Raw genomic sequence first — 20316 nt, 5'->3', positions numbered from 1 at the left:
GGGTGTTGCCACATACCGTGCACAAAGCAAGTTCCAAAACACATTCTTGATCTTCTTTCAGCATTGCATATCTGGAATATAATACATCTTCAGCTGCAAGCAGCAGTGAGTATAGTGGTCCCAGCATGCGTCAAAGAAACTAAATCGTATTGTTACAATGTTATAAGAACATTTGAAGGCAAAATAATACGCACTTTCACCAACTAGCCACATTTCTAAGCATGTGAAAAAAGCCTGCCGCCATTGTATTGCATACAGTATTTACTGATATTGGCATATTAGGTGTGTTTACATGAAGCCTTAGTTACAACCCCTCCATATACTCACCTCAGAGGGCTAATAGCTTTTCAATAACCAATAAAAATAAATATTTTACCATATTAACACGACTACTTCCTGTGCATGCTGCCAGGCTTTACGTAAATACGTGGGGACGTACGTTTCTCCACTTTGCAAAAAACGGTCATTTCAAAGCATATGCTGTTATCCAGCTGTAGCTTGATGAAGAGCAACAGAACTAACAGAGCGATAATCGATATTCATTTTCAGGGCGCTGGTAGAACATGTGCCAAACCACAGAGGAAGACAAATGCATCAAATATTCATCACTTTCGTCACACAGCTGTTCCAATTAAACAGTGCATGTAAACACCGAACGCTAGACGGTATTAAATTACATCACAGATAAACAGTTGACCCAAATGTTCACTTGAAATGATTTCAATCAGAATGAAAAACGTGCATAAAACTGCGGATTTTGATGGCTGTGCACTCTGTGATGAGCCTGAGAGAAAAGTATAAACCTATGTTTATTCAGGCACCTGGCCAATCTATCAGAAAGTTATTTGTCAGACACAACCTCCACTGATTCCATTGTCGGGACGGTTCCACACAAGTCAACAAGCATTTCTTTTTATACTTATCTTGAGTTACTTGTCTGTTACTGACATTTTAAATGTAAAAAAAGAGGACAAGTTATTGCGGCTGACTTTTATCAAGACACTAAATTAGTGGTGAACTTGACATTATTCAATTAGGGAGGATAATATAGTCTGATTCACATCGGTGCACTGACATAAAAGTCCACACACTACTCTGATTAAGAAGATGTGCACCAGATACAGTTTGCACCATTTTCTTAAAACTTTGCATTGGTTAAATCCAATTTACTCATATATAATCATCAGTAAAGTCCAGAAGCCATCTGAACTCTGTAATTGGAATTATTTCCATGTAGCTAGAACAAGTCGACTTAGCCTTAGATATGGGGTGAAGAGTTCAGATGTCCAGGTGGAGCTTGGGGTATAACCACTGCTCCTTCACAACAAAATGAGCCAGTTGAGGTGCTCTGGTCATCCGGGTCAGGGTCTTACCTTAGCCCCTTACATTTGACAATTGCTGAGCTAAGTGATAGCTACCTGTCAAAGATCAACGGGAAGAAAAAACACTCGCCTGTCATGATCAACTTTTATATAGACCTTTATGAACAACTACACAGAAACTCCCACCCTTTTCATCAAAAATGATACACAATAGCGTTGAGCACAGTAAATGACTGCACCTGGCCAAAATAGTCCAGCACTCAATCCCTTGTAAAACCATTTTACACTAAAGTTTTGTATGGATTAGACAAGAAGGTGGGTTTGAGTGTTGGTGGTCAGAGCCGGTTTCCTCCTGTTTCCAGCCTAAATAATGTTAACTAAGTTAACCAGCAGCTGCAGCTTCAAATTTTTAACATGATGTCATACATACATACTGTACATACGTACATCTTTTGATATTTTCTCTTTTTCTCCACAGAAGGTTAGATCAGGGGGGGGAGCCAAAGGGACCAGCGGGGCCAACGGGGTTGCAAGCCCAAACTTGGGGGGAAACACCAGTGAGTTCTCTATAAATTGGACAACAGTTATTATTATATTATATATTGTAAAACATATATATTATATTATATAATTCAATTCAATTTTCATTTCGCTTACTTTTTCTTTTCTAACTTTCCAGACCCAGACTACTCATGGAGGGACCACAAAAGCATGCCTGTCAACACTCTATCTAACCAAAAATAACTAACTAACCAGCCAGTTCCAGTCCTGAACTCTAACCCCACAGCCACATCACAAGCACACTACGGAAAACGAAAAGAAGCAGGAAGAACCAACCACCATCGACATGCCGTTGAACCCCACTCTTCCACCACTGACAGTGTCCCAAATGGACAAACGGACAGAAAAAGAGATGAATGAGGGGAGGTTGGCCTCGTCCTCTGCCAGCTCCAGCCACCATCCGCACCTCGTCTTCGTCACGTCAGGCCGTCCCTCATTCATTTGGATGGAAGCAATTTTTTACATCATCTCTCAATTATGGACTCTGAATTTCATCAAAAGACTTTCTGTCGACTGTTGTTGACTCCTCTGACTTTGTATTCTGTGTTACCATACGATCACAATATACACACAATGGTCTGTGTTGATTTAACTCTGAGTGTAATACTCAGCAGTTATAAGGAAAAAAAACTGTTGCAATCCCAAACTGTTGCTTAATTACCAAAGTTAATCTGTGTAGTTATTTTTTCAATCCAACAGATTGAGGTGTTGATGTATGATTTATTGACTGTAATATCTCTGATCGGCGCTTACCTATACTGATTTTTGACCCTGGCTGTAATCAACCACGAAGCTGACGGGACAGACTTCCTAACAGGTGACTGTTATAAGAAATTATTCTTGCTGTATACAGAGCTGATCCAATTATATATTTGTCATGAAGCTCTTTACTGAGTATGATGCAGGGAAGCTTAAGGATCACAACAGTGAACGTTGTATCTGGATTGCAGCAGATCATGTGAATGGGTTTGACATTTTGATAAATAAACTTTCTTCAGTCAGTCAGAAAAGAAGATCAGTGCCTTTTCTCATGTGAGCTTGTAAAAAATACAAAGCTACAGCTCAGGGACACTTGGCTTTGAAAAGAGAAAACCTCTCCTAGTGACACAAAAGCCGATTCATTAACCATTTTAACTAAAACGCTCAATCTTTTGATTATGTGTTGTAAATGGCCTGTCCAGCTTTAGAGGTACTGTGGTTGTAGCGTCTCCTGTGTTTATGCTAAGCCGAGCTGTCTGCTGGCTATATCTTGATATTTAACAAGTATGACGGTGGCATTGATATTCTCATCTACTAATTCTTTGCATTTAAGTCAAATGACATAATGTCAAAGTATTGCTTTAACTTTATATGGTAGCTATATGATCTTTGGATGTATCACTCCTAGCAGCCAATGGCATTACTCATATCTGTATTGTATGGCAATCAGTGAGCAGACTCTTGGTGTTTGTACAGAATGAGAGTTTAGTGTATTGGGATGAAACATGCTAAAACACTGGCTTGGCCCTGGGATCTTACTGTTTTACCAGCACTGTTTCCTCTGCTGGGCTGGATAGGGTTCTGGAAAACCACGAGGGGGTTTCTTAACATGTACTGCACGTGATGATACTGATTAATTGTGGTAAAAGGGGATTTTTTTTTTAATCGTTAGAGCGCGTTCATTATCAATGACAGGATCAACCCTCTGTCTGTGTTTGTCTATTTGTATTCCTCTCTGTCTCGTCTTCGAGTTTCTCGGTCAGCTGGTGATCAGTCCCTGGATCTGCTCATGCAAGTCCAGGCTGTAGAACTATCTTCAATGTGAACAGTGAATGATATTCATGGTCCTTGTGGGTCTGTTTGTTCCCCGAAACAAAGACAGTTTCAGCGTTGAGATAGGAGTGGCACCTGAGTCGACTGAGAATTCAAAGTGAACCAAAGAGTGCTCAGTGCCGGGTGGAGTTGTCGTTCTTGTCATACCAGTTGTCATGCCATGCATTGCCAATTTAGTCTGTCGAACTGTCCAAATAAAACACACCCAAGTGGGACTACACAGAAGACAGTGATACTGCGTCTCTAGTCACTGTACTTTGAGGGCCCTGAAAACGTTCTGATTGGCCGGGATCCCATGTGAGCACAAAAGTTTGCTTGTTTTTCAAGTATAGAGTGTAAATGAAGTTGGACATGTTACCATTTCCTCCCGTTTTGCAAAACTGGTGCTAAAATATTCCAGAAATGTGTGCTAGAGCTATCAGTTTTTTCCAAATATGAACTTTGAACGAATTTGACATGACACACAATTTAATTGAATGTATTATAATACCCCACCCTGCGCGCACTGAGGCAGTTGAACACTCCACGTTGCTCGGCTGCTTCTCTTGGGTGGAAAGCAAACAGGTGAGCCAGCAGATTTGTTGTCATTGAAGAGTAAGCCAGCTGCGACTATTTGCCCATCTAGATTTTTTTAGTGTAAACTCATAACTAAGGAGTCCTTTTCAAACAAACTACTCATTGTGGTTGTTGCATGTTTTAGTCTGCAAAATGTCCCTTCAGACTTAAATTTAATTTTCTGCAAAGATCAGATTTAGGACAAACTTTTTCACCAGTCAATATTTTCTAGCCAGCAGGCCCTCAGTCATCTTCTCTTAAAGAGAATTCAGTAGTTACCATCAACAAGCAGTTTTAGTCAGGTGACATGGCTCAATATAAGTAGGTCCACAACTTCCGTCCAGACTAAAATATTGTATCTTAACAACTATTGGATGGAGTGCTGTGACATATTTGTCCAGACATTTGTGTCTTCTAACTTTGAAGACATTTCCCCTCCTTGAGGTTGACATGTTTGTTTTTTCTTTGTAAATGTCTCAGAAATGCCTGGATAGATTGAATTGAAAGCCAAGAAGATGAATCCTGAGGCCACGAGCAATCCTTAAACTTCCAATTCGTATTTGTCTGGTGAAATATTTCAGCATAGGATGGAATGGCACAAAATTGCAAGATGATATGAAATAAATCAATGGTCAAATATTTTGTTTAATGAGCAATTCTGTGTGTTTAATGCTATTTAGCAAATGTTGGCATGTTAAAATGCCAAGCTTAGATGATGAACATGGACAATGTTAGCCCCGCTAAACATAAGCATGTTAGCATTATCATTTGCTGATTTGGTTGCAAACTCCAAGTGTTGTTTAAAAACTCTTTTTCAACAAAAACAGCAGCTACATGCAGGTTCTTGAATGCGTGGAAACCTTCTAAAAAGGCAAATGACTCCTCTTCTGGCAATGGGAGGATTTTTCCTTTTTTTCCACCTTGTCTTTTTTGACGCAACAAATGCGCAAAAGACTGAAGCCCTCTCCCACCTCGCTGTCTTGCCAAATTATTGCATTCACCTGAGTGTCATGATTCCATCACTGCTGATCGGAGCTAGAACTGATTAAAACCTGTGTCATTTGACCCTGGAGTGAATGTCGACTTTATCCATTCCCATTGCAGACGAAAGCCAGATGTTATTGGGTTTTTTGACCAGTTGTAAAGGGGCTTAAGAGAAGAGGCCAGTGTTTCAAATGGAGGATATCTAATGTTATAATGACTTAAAACCCAGGCTGTCGAAGCTTTGCCCATGGACCATCGCCCTTTAAATCATTATTCCTATTGACACTTATTGTCTCTCTAAAAACAACTGCATTCTATTTTCTATAAAGGTTTACCTCCTAAATCCCTCATCTGTTCATGGCATCAATTCTCAATCTGTCGAACCAGTCAAAGCAGTTGGGTTGTCAAGGTCACATGACATGTCATCAGTAAAGGAAGTAGAGAGGGCAGGAATTCGGTCTGCTTTAGGAACAGGATTGGGACTAGGATTGAGTTTCTGTGTGTGTGTGTGTGTGTGTGTGTGTGTGTGTGTGTGTGTGTGTGTGTGTGTGTGTGTGTGTGTGTGTGTGTGTGTGTGTGTATCCCTCTCTCTCTCTCTCCCTCTCCCTCTCTGTGACTGTGTCGGGGCTCAGACCCTAAAATCCCTGCTGACTGGATGTCTGGTGGAAAGAGTGCAGACAGTCAACACTAATCCCGTCTGTGAAACACACACATAAAAGTCGTCTTTCATCTCAGTGTGAGTAATGTTGCATGTGATGTGGGGGGTTGATGTGGAATGAGCAGTTTTATTAGAGTTATTTGCATTTGATCATAACAATTAATGGAGCCTGAATGGGTCCAATCACCGATCTGCATTTTATTTTTGTAATAAAATAACAGTTTATGCTTCTGTATCAGATTCATATTCAGGTTCAGATAAGATTTCAAAAACTGTGGTTTGATACTATTACATCTATATTGCATATTATACAGTTTATTTGCATTGATACGTGTTACCTCCACCAAGGTTATGTGTTTGCCTTTATTTGTTTGTTATTGAGCATGATTATGCAAAAACTACTCAACCAATTTCCAATAAATTTTGTGACGGCGTGGATCATGCCCCAAGGAAGACCCCATAAAATGTTTGTGCAGATCTAGATCAGGGGTTGGAGCTGACTTCAACCTTGATTTCTCACAGAATGATTCATGGATCTTGATGAAATATGTGTTTAGGGGAGTCATATTTATGAGAGTGTGCAATCTGGTGCAGATCCAAATAAAAATCTGGATCCAGTGAGTTTAAATGTGGTTCCATAAGGGGACTGTTGGGCCTTGGTGGAGGTCTGCACCAGCGCAAGTATTGGACAAATTGAAATGTTGAAATTGAACGACTCTACGTGAAAGGTTAAGGCTCCAGCAAAGGTATTGCAACTCCTAAATTGATCAACAAAAAAATAATAACGATAACTCCTCAGTAGCTGTTGCTCTTGTAATAATATAAAGACCATAAGTGCTTAAATGCAACACTGCAAATATGATGCAAATACTCTCGAAGCCTAAGTCATATTGTTACTTTTATTTCTACTACATATTACTATCATAAGTGCATATTTTCTCATTTGAGGTTTGGCAATCTGTTCCTATAATAATGTATATAATGTCTTTACATAAATCCCATAAATAAAAATGTTTGCTTCAGTTTTCCTAATCCTCAACGACTCTAATTCAGTCGTTGATAAAATCCATCATCATGACGTAGCAGCTACTGAACAACTTTTGCAGGTTTGCATCACTGCATGTGCTCCTGAGTGTCATTGTAGCTTGTGTGATAACATGAAAAGAACAATAAAACAACCATATAACCATATAATAATAATAAGCAGGACAATGGGTAAAATAAAACAACTAAATAAACACAATTCAAATTCCAGAATCGTTTTACAAAAATGCGCTTTTAAAAGAGGATACTAAGGTGATGTAGTATTACACATACTGCATATTGCATATTATTCAGCTTATTAGCATTGATTGGCATGTGAATTAAAAAAAAATTTTGAAAACCATAATGTCTTTGTAATGCATGTTTACTGTTTATGTTATCTCAAAAGCAACCACAACACCATGTCCATGTGACTCAGATGAATAATCATGCAGATGTGAGTGACAGACAGACAGACAGATACACAGACAGACAGACATCAGACAGACAGACAGATGCAGACAGACAGACAGATACAGAGGGGGGGATGCTGCTGCTGCCGTTGCTGCTGCTGCTCTGGTAACCTCTCACCTACATCATCCTCTTGCGCACGGCGGACGCGCTGCAGCCTGATATCCGTGCGCTCGCTGCTCTGCCCAGCTGTCACCCCCGGCATTGGTCCAGCGAGCAGACACACGTAGGCGCGTATCCGACCGAGCGACCAACCCCCTTCTTCTCCCTCCGGCGGCAGACTGAGGAGCCGGCGAGCGGAACGGAGTGGCGGGACGGGACAGCCTCAGAGACTCAGACCCCCGCTGCTGCAGCTCGGACGGGACCGGAGCAGGGAGGAGGTCTCCGCCGATCGAGTGAGTAACCGGGGAAAACGCAGGTTGCCTTGTTTTGTTGTGGTTGTGCTTAGCGTGTGTGTGCGCGCGTGCAGCGAGTGCAGGGAGAGAAATGTTGTTTTCCTTCAGCCGAAGGGGGAGGGAGGGGGGTTTTCCCCCTGGTCTCTATCTGCGTTGCCGGGTGGAGATCACTGACAGACTCCATAAACACTGACCCATCAATAGTATTGTTACTACTATGGATATACACATACACAACAGCGGTTCTAGATGAATCTGCAGGAGCGTGTCCCGGCTTCACCTGAGGCTCAGTCATCGCGCGCAAGAAACACTCAACTGTGCAGTCGCTTTATTTATACGGACTGATATCCATGTTATCATCTCGTATTGAAATGCGTGTGTTTCCGTGCACAGATGTGTGGACGTGACGATCTCGGGTCTGCAGCGCTGCTCCGCCAGTGGGTGGATGACGTTATTGTTGTTGTGACTTGTGGACGCTTGTATCTCCGCCGCTTGATCTCACTACAGTGGTTTTCTGCTCGTGGCTCCTGATCGATGCGTCGTTAATGTCGCTCTGACGTTAGGACGCGTTGTAAACATCGGGTCGTTTTCTGCCGCTTCCCCCACGGCCGGCTCGCTCGCTCGCTCCCGGCGAGACTCGTGCCCGAACACGTTGTCGGGAGGGAGGTGTGTGCTTGAAAATAAGGGCTCGGCCAATCGGCGGCGGCGCCCCGCCCACTCCGCGCCGCTTGTTTACTACCGATCCTCGCCGCTGATTGGTGGAGAGGTGGGTAAATCTGGTTTTATGCTGCGTTCATGAGTCGGAGGAGAGAGTCGGAGACTATACCTGCTCTGGTGGAAATGCTGTCAAGCGAAGGTTGTCCAGAAGTAAACGCGTCGAGAATTTGGCACTGGACTCCCATTTTACTCCAGTAATACAAGTTATTTACTTTGATAATACCTTATGCATTTTGTGTGTTTAGTCCTGATTTGTGTGACAGTTCAACATGTTTTGTGTGCTGTTGTTTTGAGATAAATTAAGATAATATTTTATTTTTGTTATGTTGTTAACAATAATAAGGAGAATGTCTATCTATCTATCTATCTATCTATCTATTTTCTTCTGAAAATATTAAAAAGTGCCTCTCACAAAAATGTTTTTTACCCTAATACCAGTCTAGAATGTTAAACATTGTGTCCACAACAAATTAAAAGCAGTCCTCAAATTTGAGAATCTGACCACAAAACGTTTGTGTTTGTATTCCCCCCCCACCCCTCTCAAATTTTTGTTGAAAGTGAAAGTGTTTGTTTTGCTGTAATGTGAACTCAAATGTAATCATTTAGCTCACGTGACTCATTTAATCATGCAGATTCAGTCTGAAGCAGCTGATTAGAACAGAGACGATTCTTCTGGAACCTCTCGTAAATGGGACTGACAGACTTATTTTACTAAACGTGGGCGGTGAAAAAACTAGAAAATCCCTGCTGCGCAATTTCATCAGGATTATTCCCACGCGCCCTGAAAGCAGCCTTGCCCCCATTTTACCTCTGTGGGTGACAGGCCACAGTGAATCCACCCAAACGTCAGATTACGTCTGCGGGACACGTTATCAGCCTGAACAGAGGAGGATGCAACAGAACTACAGCAAGATTGTGGTGTTTGTGATCTGTTCGTCAGACAGAGAGACGTCACGTGCAGCGAGTGAATGAATGAACATATAAACATATTCATAAACTTTGTAAAATGAACGTTACTTAAGGACAGTTATGTGAAATATTCTACAGAGTAAAATTGATGAGTTGAATTTTCCCACGTGAAGGTCAGGTGACTCAACATGAAGACAGACTGGGAGAACAACCCAGATGATGTCATCAGGGTTCATTTGAATTAATCTCTATGATATTTTTAGGTTTATCCTGGTTTTAGCTTTCAACTTTTATTTTTAACAGGAGGCGTGTGTTGAATTTTGTTTGTGAATTTTGCTGAGTAAGTGTTTAGGCTGCAGAAAGAGTCGGACAGACACCATTAAGTTGCATTGTGGGAAATGCAGGATTCACTGCCCATCTCCACTCATACCAGAGGCTAAATGTAAGATAACTTGTCATTGGTTGTTTTTATTTTAATTTGATACAAGTTCAACACCAAATCGCTGGGGTCTCCCCTTCATGGGCCATTTTGGGAACATTCCATTGTCGCAAAAAGGAAGTCAGGTCTGATTGGTTCGCTCCTCATGATATCCCTGCTGTGTTTCCCTCAGGGAGCTGAGTCCCCTCACTGTATGCAGCAGCACCATGGCAGCTATGGGACCTGAGTTCGGAGCTGGAGCAGGGCCAGCAGGGACGGCGTCACGTCTGCCGGGGCTACAGGCCTGCACCTCTACGACAGCACACAACATCAACAGGCCTGGCATGCAGCAGACTCTGGTGAGCTGACCGAGAGGGACGAGTCTGCTATTCACCCAACATGTATTTGTTAATCGTAGCCTTCCATCTATTCATTAATGTACTCATTCCTACATTAAAAAATTGTTTATGCACCTTTCACTGGTCATTGGAGGTTGGAAGCCACTTCCTTCTCACACTGATTCACTAGCAGATTGTACTGTCGCCGGGCAGGGCTCCACAGATGGACAGGAAATATTTTGTTATATCAACCTCCACTGGTCTACTGGCTGGAAGGCCCCTGCTGAAGTGAACCCAGAGCAAGGCACCAAAAACAAACATTTTGCTGATTTTGACCAGAAGATCATTATTTGACTTCTTCCGTTTAAAGGTAAGCACACAGAGCTGTGTCCAGGCGGAGAAAGCGTTCATAGAGAGCGGCCATCACAAGAACAAAACATCCGCCCACCTGCAGAGGGAGGCTGAGCGAGGCTGGAGCCACCAGACCACTCCCCTTCAAACTGTTGGATCCACAACGCACCTGAAAAACTTGTCGTCTCCTAGAGAGGCACCTTACAGGTGAGGGCGAGTTCACAGTTTAAGAGCGTGCGTGTGGATTTTATCACCTCAGTCTAATGGTGTTTATGTTGTTTGTTGTCTCCAGCTTCCGCAGCCCAGAGTCAGTGGAGATGGACGAGATCATGGCCGCCATGGTTCTGACCAGCCTGTCCTGCAGCCCCACGGTCCAGAGTCCTCCACAGATGGATCCTGGACCAGGTATGTCTCCTCTCGCTGTCTCTGCTGTTTTCAGTACCACATAACATCCATTACAAAGAGCGTATAAGTTGTGACTAATGGGTTTATTTATGGTTAAACCAACATTTACCACTGCTTTATAGATCCTTTCAACAACTTTATTACTAATAAACCTCAAAGACAGTAGTTGTAAATGTTAATAGTCATTAATAAATAGATTTGTAACATGAAATCTGCCGATTTAATGGTTAATAACTTATTCGTGCATGTATTCATTTCAAGGAAGTGGTCAGTCGTCTTACTAGTCAAAGTTTTCTCAATCATAAAAGTTCCTCACTTTAATGGCTATCTATGAATATTTTGCAAATGATTACGTACCCATCTATAAGGCTGAAGTTGCAAATTAAACCCATTTATTAAGGGTCTCCTGTTAGACACAGATCACTTTCAGTCTGCAGTAGCAGATTGCAAAAAACCCAGATTCAGTTTAATGAGCAATGTTCGCAAAACAGGATTTATGGAATGCCCTTTTTAAGGTATTCAAGTCACAGGAAGTAACAAAAGCTAAACATTTACATAAAGGAATAGTAACTACAGTTGTCCTGTCACGTCATTGCAAAAGGCTGTGTATCATATTGGTGTAGGCATCATTTTTCAAGGCTTATTTTAAAGTTTGACAATGTAACTTTAGCTGAATAATATAAATGTGGCGTTTAAGCGTAAAGTCAAATGTTAACATGCAACATAGATGTAGCATATGTAGAAAAAAGTAGTATCAGGTATCACAGCTTTATAACAACAACAACAACAATAACTGTGCGCGGCAGCATCATAGTTCCTGCAGCAGGTCTTGACTTGCTGCGGCTCGCTTAGTGAAAGGTCCCATTTTCAGTTTCAGAAAGAAACCTGCAACCAGCATTACCACAGGCCAAGTAAACAGCCCATATCAAACTGCCATGTTTAAAACAGACACTGCACTAGGAGAGAGAAAGTGGCAGGAGTGAAATAGAAGCTGTAACTGTAGTCAATGGAAAAGATGCTCTTTTTTTAATTGAGTAGTCAGAAGCTCTTATTGCAAACTCAGTAAATAAATCAATATATTAAATCAATCATCACAGTTCTATCCACATGTATTTACAATAACGTTCATCCTTAAACTCGTGTTTTCCTTGATTAATTTTGATTAATCTAAGTATATTATTAGATTAAAAATAGATCATTTGCAAAAGCAAGTTGATATTGTTTTATTTTTTTTGGAGAGGTGATATGGAACGGAGCATAAAGGGAGTAAAGAGAGGCTAAAATGATGGTAAAACAGTCTCAGAAAATAGAAAGTGTCACAGGCCTGGCACCAGTGTGGGACACCTGCTGTTCTCTGTAGGATGGGCAGAGCGCAGTCCCGAATGAACAGTAGCTATTTCCAACACAAAGGAACAGGGAATCTAAACTATAAGGTATATTCTCACAGCTCAACTCCAATGGGTGAGTTTGTGTTTGATCCAGCATCACCAACTCCTTGCTAAGTTTCCTATCAGGGGGAAAGAGCAGCATGTTTATGTTTTAACAATATTGAGAGAAAAGAGCTGATTGCGAGGCAAAGAGGACGAGAGTCACTTTAAACAACAACTGTCGGTGAATCCTCCCGTCTTCCAGCTGGCTCGTCATCGTCAGCTGACATGGAGTGTGGCGGCGGCGAGCTCTCTGACAGCGGCAGCAGCGGCTACTGGAGCTGGGACCATGGCAACTCCAGCCCCACCCCGTCGCCGTTTGTCACTGAGATGGACAGCAGCCCCGACGAAGGCCTGCACATGGAGCTGGAGCAAGGAGAGGAGCTTAACGCCAAAAAGCCAAAGGTGCACAGCAGTACATGTTCCCTTAAAAAGTTTTTACTGACTCGGCTGTAGCACCAGATGGTGGAAGCCGTTGCCCCTCCAAGCAGCAAAGCCAGTGAGCTGTAATGTCTTTATAGACTGATGCTGCTTTCTGCTTTCTCTGTTTCTCTCCTGTACTAAACATCTGCTCCGTTCTCTCTGTCACACAGAGCTCTTTCCGAGGTGTGTACAAGTGTCTGTGGCCCAGTTGTGGCAAAGTGCTCACGTCTTCAGTCGGAATAAAGCGACACATCCGTGTGCTGCATCTGGGGTGAGCCGTCGTCTTTGTTTCATGCTTTTTAAGGATATGTAAACATACAAAAAATATTGCCTGAATGGGTTTATACTAGTGTTGCAATTATTTTAGGTGTAAATATCACAATATAACTTTTTATATACTTACAGTCATTTCTCCAGGCCACTAAACTGGCTAAGCTTATGGTGAGAGACCCTGCCCAGGGAAACTGATAATTGAACCACAGTCCCTCTCTAATGTCATAGAATTATAAAGAAATTTTACCATTATTAACTAAAAGGAGAAAACTAAGAAAAAAAAAATATATATATATATATTTATAACACATTTAAATTCACCGGATCTTGATTTGTATTTGGCTCTGCATCAAATTGCAAACACAAATCAAAGAAAACATCATATTGTTAAGGGAAGTGAAAGTGAAAAAAATCCTGGATCTGCCCCTTGATCTGGTTCAGCACTAAAAATTGAATGACGACTTCTTTTGTGACCCAGATTGCAATCCTCCAGCAAGTTTTGTGGTAATCTGTCCAGTAGATCTTTTTGTAATCCTGCTAACAAACAAACCCAGATGAGAACCCAACTTTCTTGATAGAGCCAATTAGAAATTATCCAATTATTGGGAGACATTAAAAACTGGGTGTGTCCTGTTTATTTTAGCTATGAAATGTACGGCCACCAAATATCTGTCTTTAGGTTTACATATTGCAAGGGAGATATATTTTATATCTTCAAAATACTACATTTATTCCTTACAGTATATGTTTTGTTTTTCTGTCATATAATGTAGATTAACAGCTTTATTAAAAAGAAGGAAAGTTAAATAAATATATAAATAGATTGTTTGTGGAATTATATCAAGCGATCACTCAGGGGACATGTTGTTTTATAACGTTGTAAGTTTTCAGCTTCATGCGGACATTGTTTTGCCACATCTCCATTGTAGTGGAGGGTGAAGTGGAAACCAGACAGTTTAGTGCTGTCGGAATGTCCTGAGCAGGAAAGCAGCATTAAAAAAACAAGAGGGAATGAAATTTTTACTCGCTGACTTAGTTAGAGTGAAGAGATGAAATATTTTTGAGATTTTACATCTGGGCCACAGTGAAGTGCTACTTTCAGTAACACACCCAGACAAGCAGGTCACTCTTTCTGTCTGTGTCATCTGGTCTGTCCCCATCACACACACACACACACACACACACACACACAGGAGTGGATCGGATCAGTCCCAGAGAGAGGAGGACTTCTACTACACCAAGATCTCCTGTGAGAGTGTGGACACCAGCGCCGCTCCAGCTCCTTCCCAGCAGCCTGTGGCCCAGACCTCGTCCCCTCATCTCAGCTGGGCCTCCTGTGGTTCTCCTCCGTGCTCCGAGCTCCAGTTCCCCCCGGCTCACAGGCCCAGGTCCAACTCCAGCTCTGGGGCGGTCCTGAGCAGGCCCAGCTCACTCAGCCAGTCGGCACCGAGCAGCTTCTGGCAGATCCACTCAGAGCATCTCTATCAGGTGGGTACAGCAGCATTGCTACATTCACCCAATGTTTTCTTTTAAATGTGAACATGAAGAGTATTTTAGACGTTCCTGTTTTGAATGGGCTGTTTGTTTAGCCTGTGGTAATGCTGGTTGCATCTTTCTTTCTGGAACTGTACAAGAGACCTGCAGTCATTGAGCTGTGGGAAGTAAAGACTGAATAACTTTATTCAGGGTTCGGTGAAGCTAGACTCAGTACGCAGAAATCCGAACTGGAGAATCGGTTGTTGTTGCTGTGAACGCGCTGGACTCCAAAGGTTATTTAATATTGAAGGTATCACATGGCCACTGCACTTCCTTGGGCCATAAACAATACACTCGCCAAGTATGAAGTTGATAAGATGAATGGTTCTCGAGATATTTCGAGCCACATACAGACAGACAGAGAGAGATTTCTGGAATTATTCGATAATAAGATGAAATAAATTGTTTCATATTTTTTGGGAAATGTGATAATTCACTTTCTTGCTCAGGATTAGACAAGAAGGTTGACAGCACTCTCGTAAAGCTGCATTCTAGTTGCCACCCTGAGGTGATTCAGGCCCAGAGAAAATAACGCCACACAATCACCTCATTAGAACTAGTGAACCGTGGAAATGAACAAAACCCGTTTTCTGCTGATAGAACATATTGATTATTTAACTTTTAAAGTATTTTATGCTAAGCTAATCAGCTAATGGATCTAGCCTAAGTTTTAATGAACAGATTTGAGAATAACATAAATTCAAGTTTTCATTATTCCATTATTATTAGAATAGTTTCATTATTATTACTTTCAGTTTCATATGACTGACCCAGGTGATTAGTGAGTGTGTGTGTGTGTGTGGGTGGGTGGATGTACATGTGTTCAACCAGCTGGAAAAGCTGGAATGACACTCGCCCACCTAAAATAATTTCATCTGTCCCAGTTTGAATGAATTTGTATTCCTGTGCTTTGTCACTGTCTGGATGTTGAATTCAGTCTGTTCGGAAAAGACCCTCAATCTGTCATTTGACATTAAATTGAAATAAACAAACGTTTACTCCCCAGAATTCAAGTTCTCGTGAAGATGTGGTTCGGGAATGTTTTTGGGGACTGACACTTTTTTTTTTTTTTAAAGAGAGATGAAAGGAGACAGTGCAGTCCTTGTTCGCATGAATTATTAAATGTCCGGCTTAGATTTTTTGCATGTGACTGCTGGAATTTATCTCCCAAACATCAGTGTTCCCAATTACCCAGACTTAATCATATTTTCCATGAAATCAGGCTGTAAATGAAAACAAAAACAACACAGAGAAGAAATAGGAAAAAAGGGTTTCATTTTCTTTTCACCGGGGCTTCTGTGCGGGAGACTGGTGTCACGCGGCCGCGGTGTCGTTCCAGAGGTCCTCCCTACCCACCCAGCGCACCCCATGCAGATACCCCTCTAACAGGCCAATGAGCTACAACTGTGTTTATGCATCACAAAGCAGCACATTTAACTGGTGACCTGCATTTACCCTGTACCACTGAGCATGTAAATGGATGCTTTGTGACAGTGAGAGACTAAGCTGGCGGCTTGCTCGCTCCCCCAAGGAGACGGGACCCAGAGCAGCCTGTAAAAGGCAGAATAACACTGCATGAGCTTTTACAGCAGTCAGGACACAATGTACATGTATCCATGCACACTTAGGACCGATTTATCCTACACATAAAACCATAAAGATATGATATAATTACATGTATTATGTATATTATGCATATTTCTTACATCTTTTACATATATTGTACATAACATCTGTATCGTGTGGTGCAGATTTGAGAAAATAAGACATTTGTCTTATAATTTTCTCATGCATGCAGAAATGTGTTTGGGTTGAATTGTGGGTCAGCGCCTCTGCTTGTTCGTGTGCGTGTCATGGCTGCTTGAGGCTTTTGGCTTGAAAGGCTTGGCCAGTGTGTTAAACGCAATTTTTTTTGCCCTTGACATTTCTCGACAGACCCACTGTTACTTCCAGGGTTAACACAGTGGGTACTTAGATTCCTTGTGTTTTGTTTCGTGCACTTTCCACAGATTTTCTCCATCCACCTCTGTCTACGCTGTGGTGTGGGGGGTGTTAGGTGTGTAGACATGTGCCGTGTTGAGTGAGCTCAGGGTTTCACAGGGAGCAGAACTAGGGCAGAGGGAACAGGAAGAGATATGATGTGTAGCATATTTACTACAGCAGATAGATGGAATCACAAACCATGAATTGATCATTTGTAACCCGTGTGATATAGGTTTATCATGCAGAACAGATGTATGTAACAAAATATTGTTGTATTAACAATGTGCCGCTCGTACACAAACCCACATCATCCCTATTCATTAACAATTCATCAGGTTCCCTTTGCTCTATATCGCATTTTACCATCTTTTAGCCTTTTCTGGGTGGGTTTAACATCAACGTTCAGCCGTCACTGTCATTTTCAAAAGCATCAGTAACTGTTTAAGTGAAAAAGCTCTTTAAAGATACTTGTCAGGGTCGTGCAGACACTAAGAGTCATGTGTTGTCTCCTTTTCTTTGTCCCTTGCAGGCCTGCAGCCCCGTCCAGGTACTTGTGGCCCCCAGGAGCCCCGCCTGCCAGGGGTGGACGCCCATTGCCCCTGTCTCTGGCCACAGTAACACTCCAGTAAGTCCACCAGTGATATAAATCTGCTTTCTGTGTTCAATTTACTTCAACAATATTTGATTTATTTTGAACTTAATTCTCTGATATCCCCATGGCAGCATCTAATTCTCAGTCTGCTTCTGACCAGTCTATTTGATTTTTTTTTTAAATCCAGAAGTTTCATAATAAAAGGAACTGTTGATACAGTTAGATTACAGATAGTGACCACGTCTCCCACTGACATCTGTAACTCTGTGGTGGTCTGTCTCCTCAGATGGTGAAACCTCGCTGCCGGTCTGTGAGCGTTGGGGAACAGTGGCTCCAACAGAACAGGCTGCAGCCGATGAGCGCGTCGCCCTCCCGCACTCACTGCTCCTTCAGGTGACACAGCACATAGTGTTGAGTGATGGCTATCTAGCAGAGGTTGTAAAAGTACACACATTCTTTACTCAAGTAGAAGTACAGATACGTGTGCTAAAAATGACTCAAGTTAATGTATAAGTACTGATTCGGCCTATTTTAATTATGTAAAAGTATAAAAGTACAGGCTCTAAAATGTTCTCAAAGTATATGTATTAAAGTAAAAAGTTTTCATCTGGCTGTACCTGTGCAAAGCAGACAGAGACTCATGTCACATTAATATAGTTCGAAGACTTAAACCACTCTTACCTCAATAAAAACAATTCACTAAAACAGGGTTAGAGCAAGAAAAGATTTGTGAGCATGAAAAACTGTCCAGAAGGAAATGTACACAATGTGTTGAATGAAGGCCAGGGATGGTACTTTACTTTATTCCATGTTGTTACTCCTTAAAAAATAAATACTCAAGGGCAGTACAGATACCTGAAAAATCTACTTAAGTACTGTCACAAAGTATTTGTACTTCTTTGCTTCCCACCTCTGCTAACTAGTAATAAAAACAAAGGACAACTAGGTAAGGGATCACCAATTGTATTTTGATTCATTATTCAATAAATATAAAATATGATAACCCATCCTGTAGCTGATTTAAAGACCATAAATCCTTGAAGGTAACATGTAAATATATACTACCACTACACTCTAAACTTAAGTCTCATTGATACTTTTATTTCTCTGATGTTAGTGGGCATTTCAAACATTATTTGAGGTTTTGCATAATTATTCTCTCTCATTAATGTTCACAATTTCCTCACATACATCCCATAAATGAATGCATTTAGCTTCAGTTTATGAAACCTCAATGACTCAGGAAACAACTCTACTTTTAATCATAGATAAAAAATATAATAAACACAGTTTATTGTATAATAATATTATATAGATGGTTGTAGCTAATGAACATATTTTGCTGGTTTTTATCATCAGATACTAAAGTTTTCATAAAAACATTATTAGTCTGACTCAGCAGATGTAGACTATAACCTTCTCGTCTACTACTGTTTTCAAAATGGGATTGATCAGATGAAGATTTGAAATGAGCAATCACACGTCGATTTATGTCATGAGGCGCTTTTCTTTGCGGGGAATTTGAAATGACAGTGCTCACCTCTTCACATGCAAACGTTCCATCAAAACAAGACCCCCTGACAATGGTTAGAGCTGGTGCGTTTTCCCAGCAGAATGAAAATGGTTCCAGCCAGAATGACACAGTGCTGTGGAGGGGGCCTTTGAATATCATGCCTCATCTGTCTCAGTTCATTTTTTTCTTTCGTCATCTTAAAATGGCATCTAAATGACCATAAAGCTATTTAAAACGAAAACTATAAATTTTATTAAGAATAAGGTAGATTTAATATTAGGAAGTGTATCAAAATACCCTTCAGTCAAGTTTGGAGTAAGTTCTACTTTCCAAGGTTTTAAGTTTGGTCATGAGGAGACGCTGGCCTCATAGATTTATTATACGTAAAGTGTCTTATATTTTCAACAATGAGTGTAAATGAAGCTTTTTGAATAAGGCTTTATTTATTTGGATTCACGCATTTTTTTTCTGTTTCTTCCAGCTTTTCATTCTTTGTGAGTGTCTGTAAAATCACATTTTCATGCTCTCGGCAAAGGGATATACAAATTGATTCAACCCTCTCTTTGTCTGTTATCAGTCTGTGTTCTATCACTTTCTTTTTTCATAAAGATTGATCACATCATGTATGTGTGTTAGTGCCCTTTCCTTTCCTGATCTCTCCCATCGCCGCTCAGCCTCACGCTTTGTGTCTCTCCGTCTGCAGGAAGGGTCGCGGCGAGGCCAAAAAGTGCCGCAAGGTGTACGGAGTGGAGCGAAAGGATCAGTGGTGCACGGCCTGCCGCTGGAAAAAAGCCTGCCAGCGCTTCCCCGACTAAAAACACATCTGTGTGCTGAAGAGAGAGGGTGAGAGACAGAGCGGTGGATGGACCGATGAGCGAGAGAGAGACTTTTATCAAAGAGGATACAAATCAGGGCCTGAGAGCCATCGAGAAAAACAACTCTTCTTTTATTACATGTTTTCAGATTTTTTTTAACTTTCAGCCTCTTTTGTTTCTTTCCTAAAAGAATGCAAATCCAGTTTTATGTATCTTTGTAAGTTGATCCTGAGACGTGAAGTCTGCGGTGGCGCTAACTGTTGACTGACTTTGACCATGTGATGTGCTAAGCGTACAGTACTTTATCCAAAGGTCATATTACTGCCCCCTTTAGCTCCACGTTGTTAGACCGCTACTTGGCTGTTTTCTTCGTTCCGACCCTCTCTTCCAGTGGTTACACAGTGGTTATGCTGTACATTATATTGTATGCTTTGAGTTACATACAAGTATTTTATACATTTTTTTTAATTGTCTTGTTCAGCCCGTGTATTGGGCGAATTTTTTGGCACTTTGTTGGTATATAAACTCACAGGAATAAGCTACGTTTGGTTTGACTCAACCAAGCTCCTTCCATGAAATGGATTTCCTTCCTGCCCGTGTTGTTGGCACATGACCAGTGTTGTGAGGTTTTACCATAGACTGTATATATGGGTTTTACCCATGAAGCTATGGAGTCAGGGGGTAATGGGACTAGCATTAGGAGAATGAGTTTGTAATAGCAATAAAAGAAAAAAAAAGGAAATATCTTGTCAAACACATTAAAAAGCACTGAGAATTTGAAACTTCTGTTGTTTTTCTTCTGCATGACAGTCCACAAAAGAAATAGCAAACTATT

General features: G+C 41.3%; 1 protein-coding gene across 2 annotated transcripts; it reads left to right on the top strand.

Moving 5' to 3' along the window:
* The first annotated feature begins 7532 nt into the window (after positions 1-7532).
* Positions 7533-20263, top strand: znf395b (zinc finger protein 395b). Of its 2 annotated transcripts, none has more exons than XM_035144206.2 (10): positions 7533-7781; positions 10019-10184; positions 10534-10721; positions 10807-10919; positions 12552-12751; positions 12940-13040; positions 14236-14530; positions 17091-17186; positions 17440-17546; positions 19370-20263. In XM_035144206.2, the coding sequence occupies exons 2-10, from the start codon at positions 10053-10055 to the stop codon at positions 19479-19481; spliced, it is 1344 nt and encodes a 447-aa protein (XP_035000097.1). In that variant the 5' UTR covers positions 7533-7781; positions 10019-10052; the 3' UTR covers positions 19482-20263. The 2 variants fall into 2 exon arrangements, with proteins under 2 accessions (XP_035000097.1, XP_035000096.2); XM_035144205.2 differs by lacking the exon at positions 7533-7781 and adding an exon at positions 8562-8692.
* The last annotated feature ends 53 nt before the right edge of the window (positions 20264-20316 follow it).

This window comes from Hippoglossus stenolepis, chromosome 20, assembly GCF_022539355.2.
Source record: "Hippoglossus stenolepis isolate QCI-W04-F060 chromosome 20, HSTE1.2, whole genome shotgun sequence".
NCBI classification, from domain to species: Eukaryota; Metazoa; Chordata; class Actinopteri; order Pleuronectiformes; family Pleuronectidae; genus Hippoglossus; species Hippoglossus stenolepis.
The sequence above is the reverse complement of the archived record's forward strand: the minus strand, read 5'-3'. Positions and strand labels throughout refer to the sequence as shown.

Bases quoted from the DNA above. Each gene is read 5' to 3' on its own strand.
- znf395b (XM_035144205.2), top strand. From the start codon at position 8,577: ATGAGTCGGAGGAGAGAGTCGGAGACTATACCTGCTCTGGTGGAAATG. The intron at 10,920-12,551 runs GTATGTCTCCTC...CCCGTCTTCCAG, and splicing joins ACAGATGGATCCTGGACCAG to CTGGCTCGTCATCGTCAGCT. The intron at 17,547-19,369 runs GTGACACAGCAC...CTCCGTCTGCAG, and splicing joins CGCACTCACTGCTCCTTCAG to GAAGGGTCGCGGCGAGGCCA.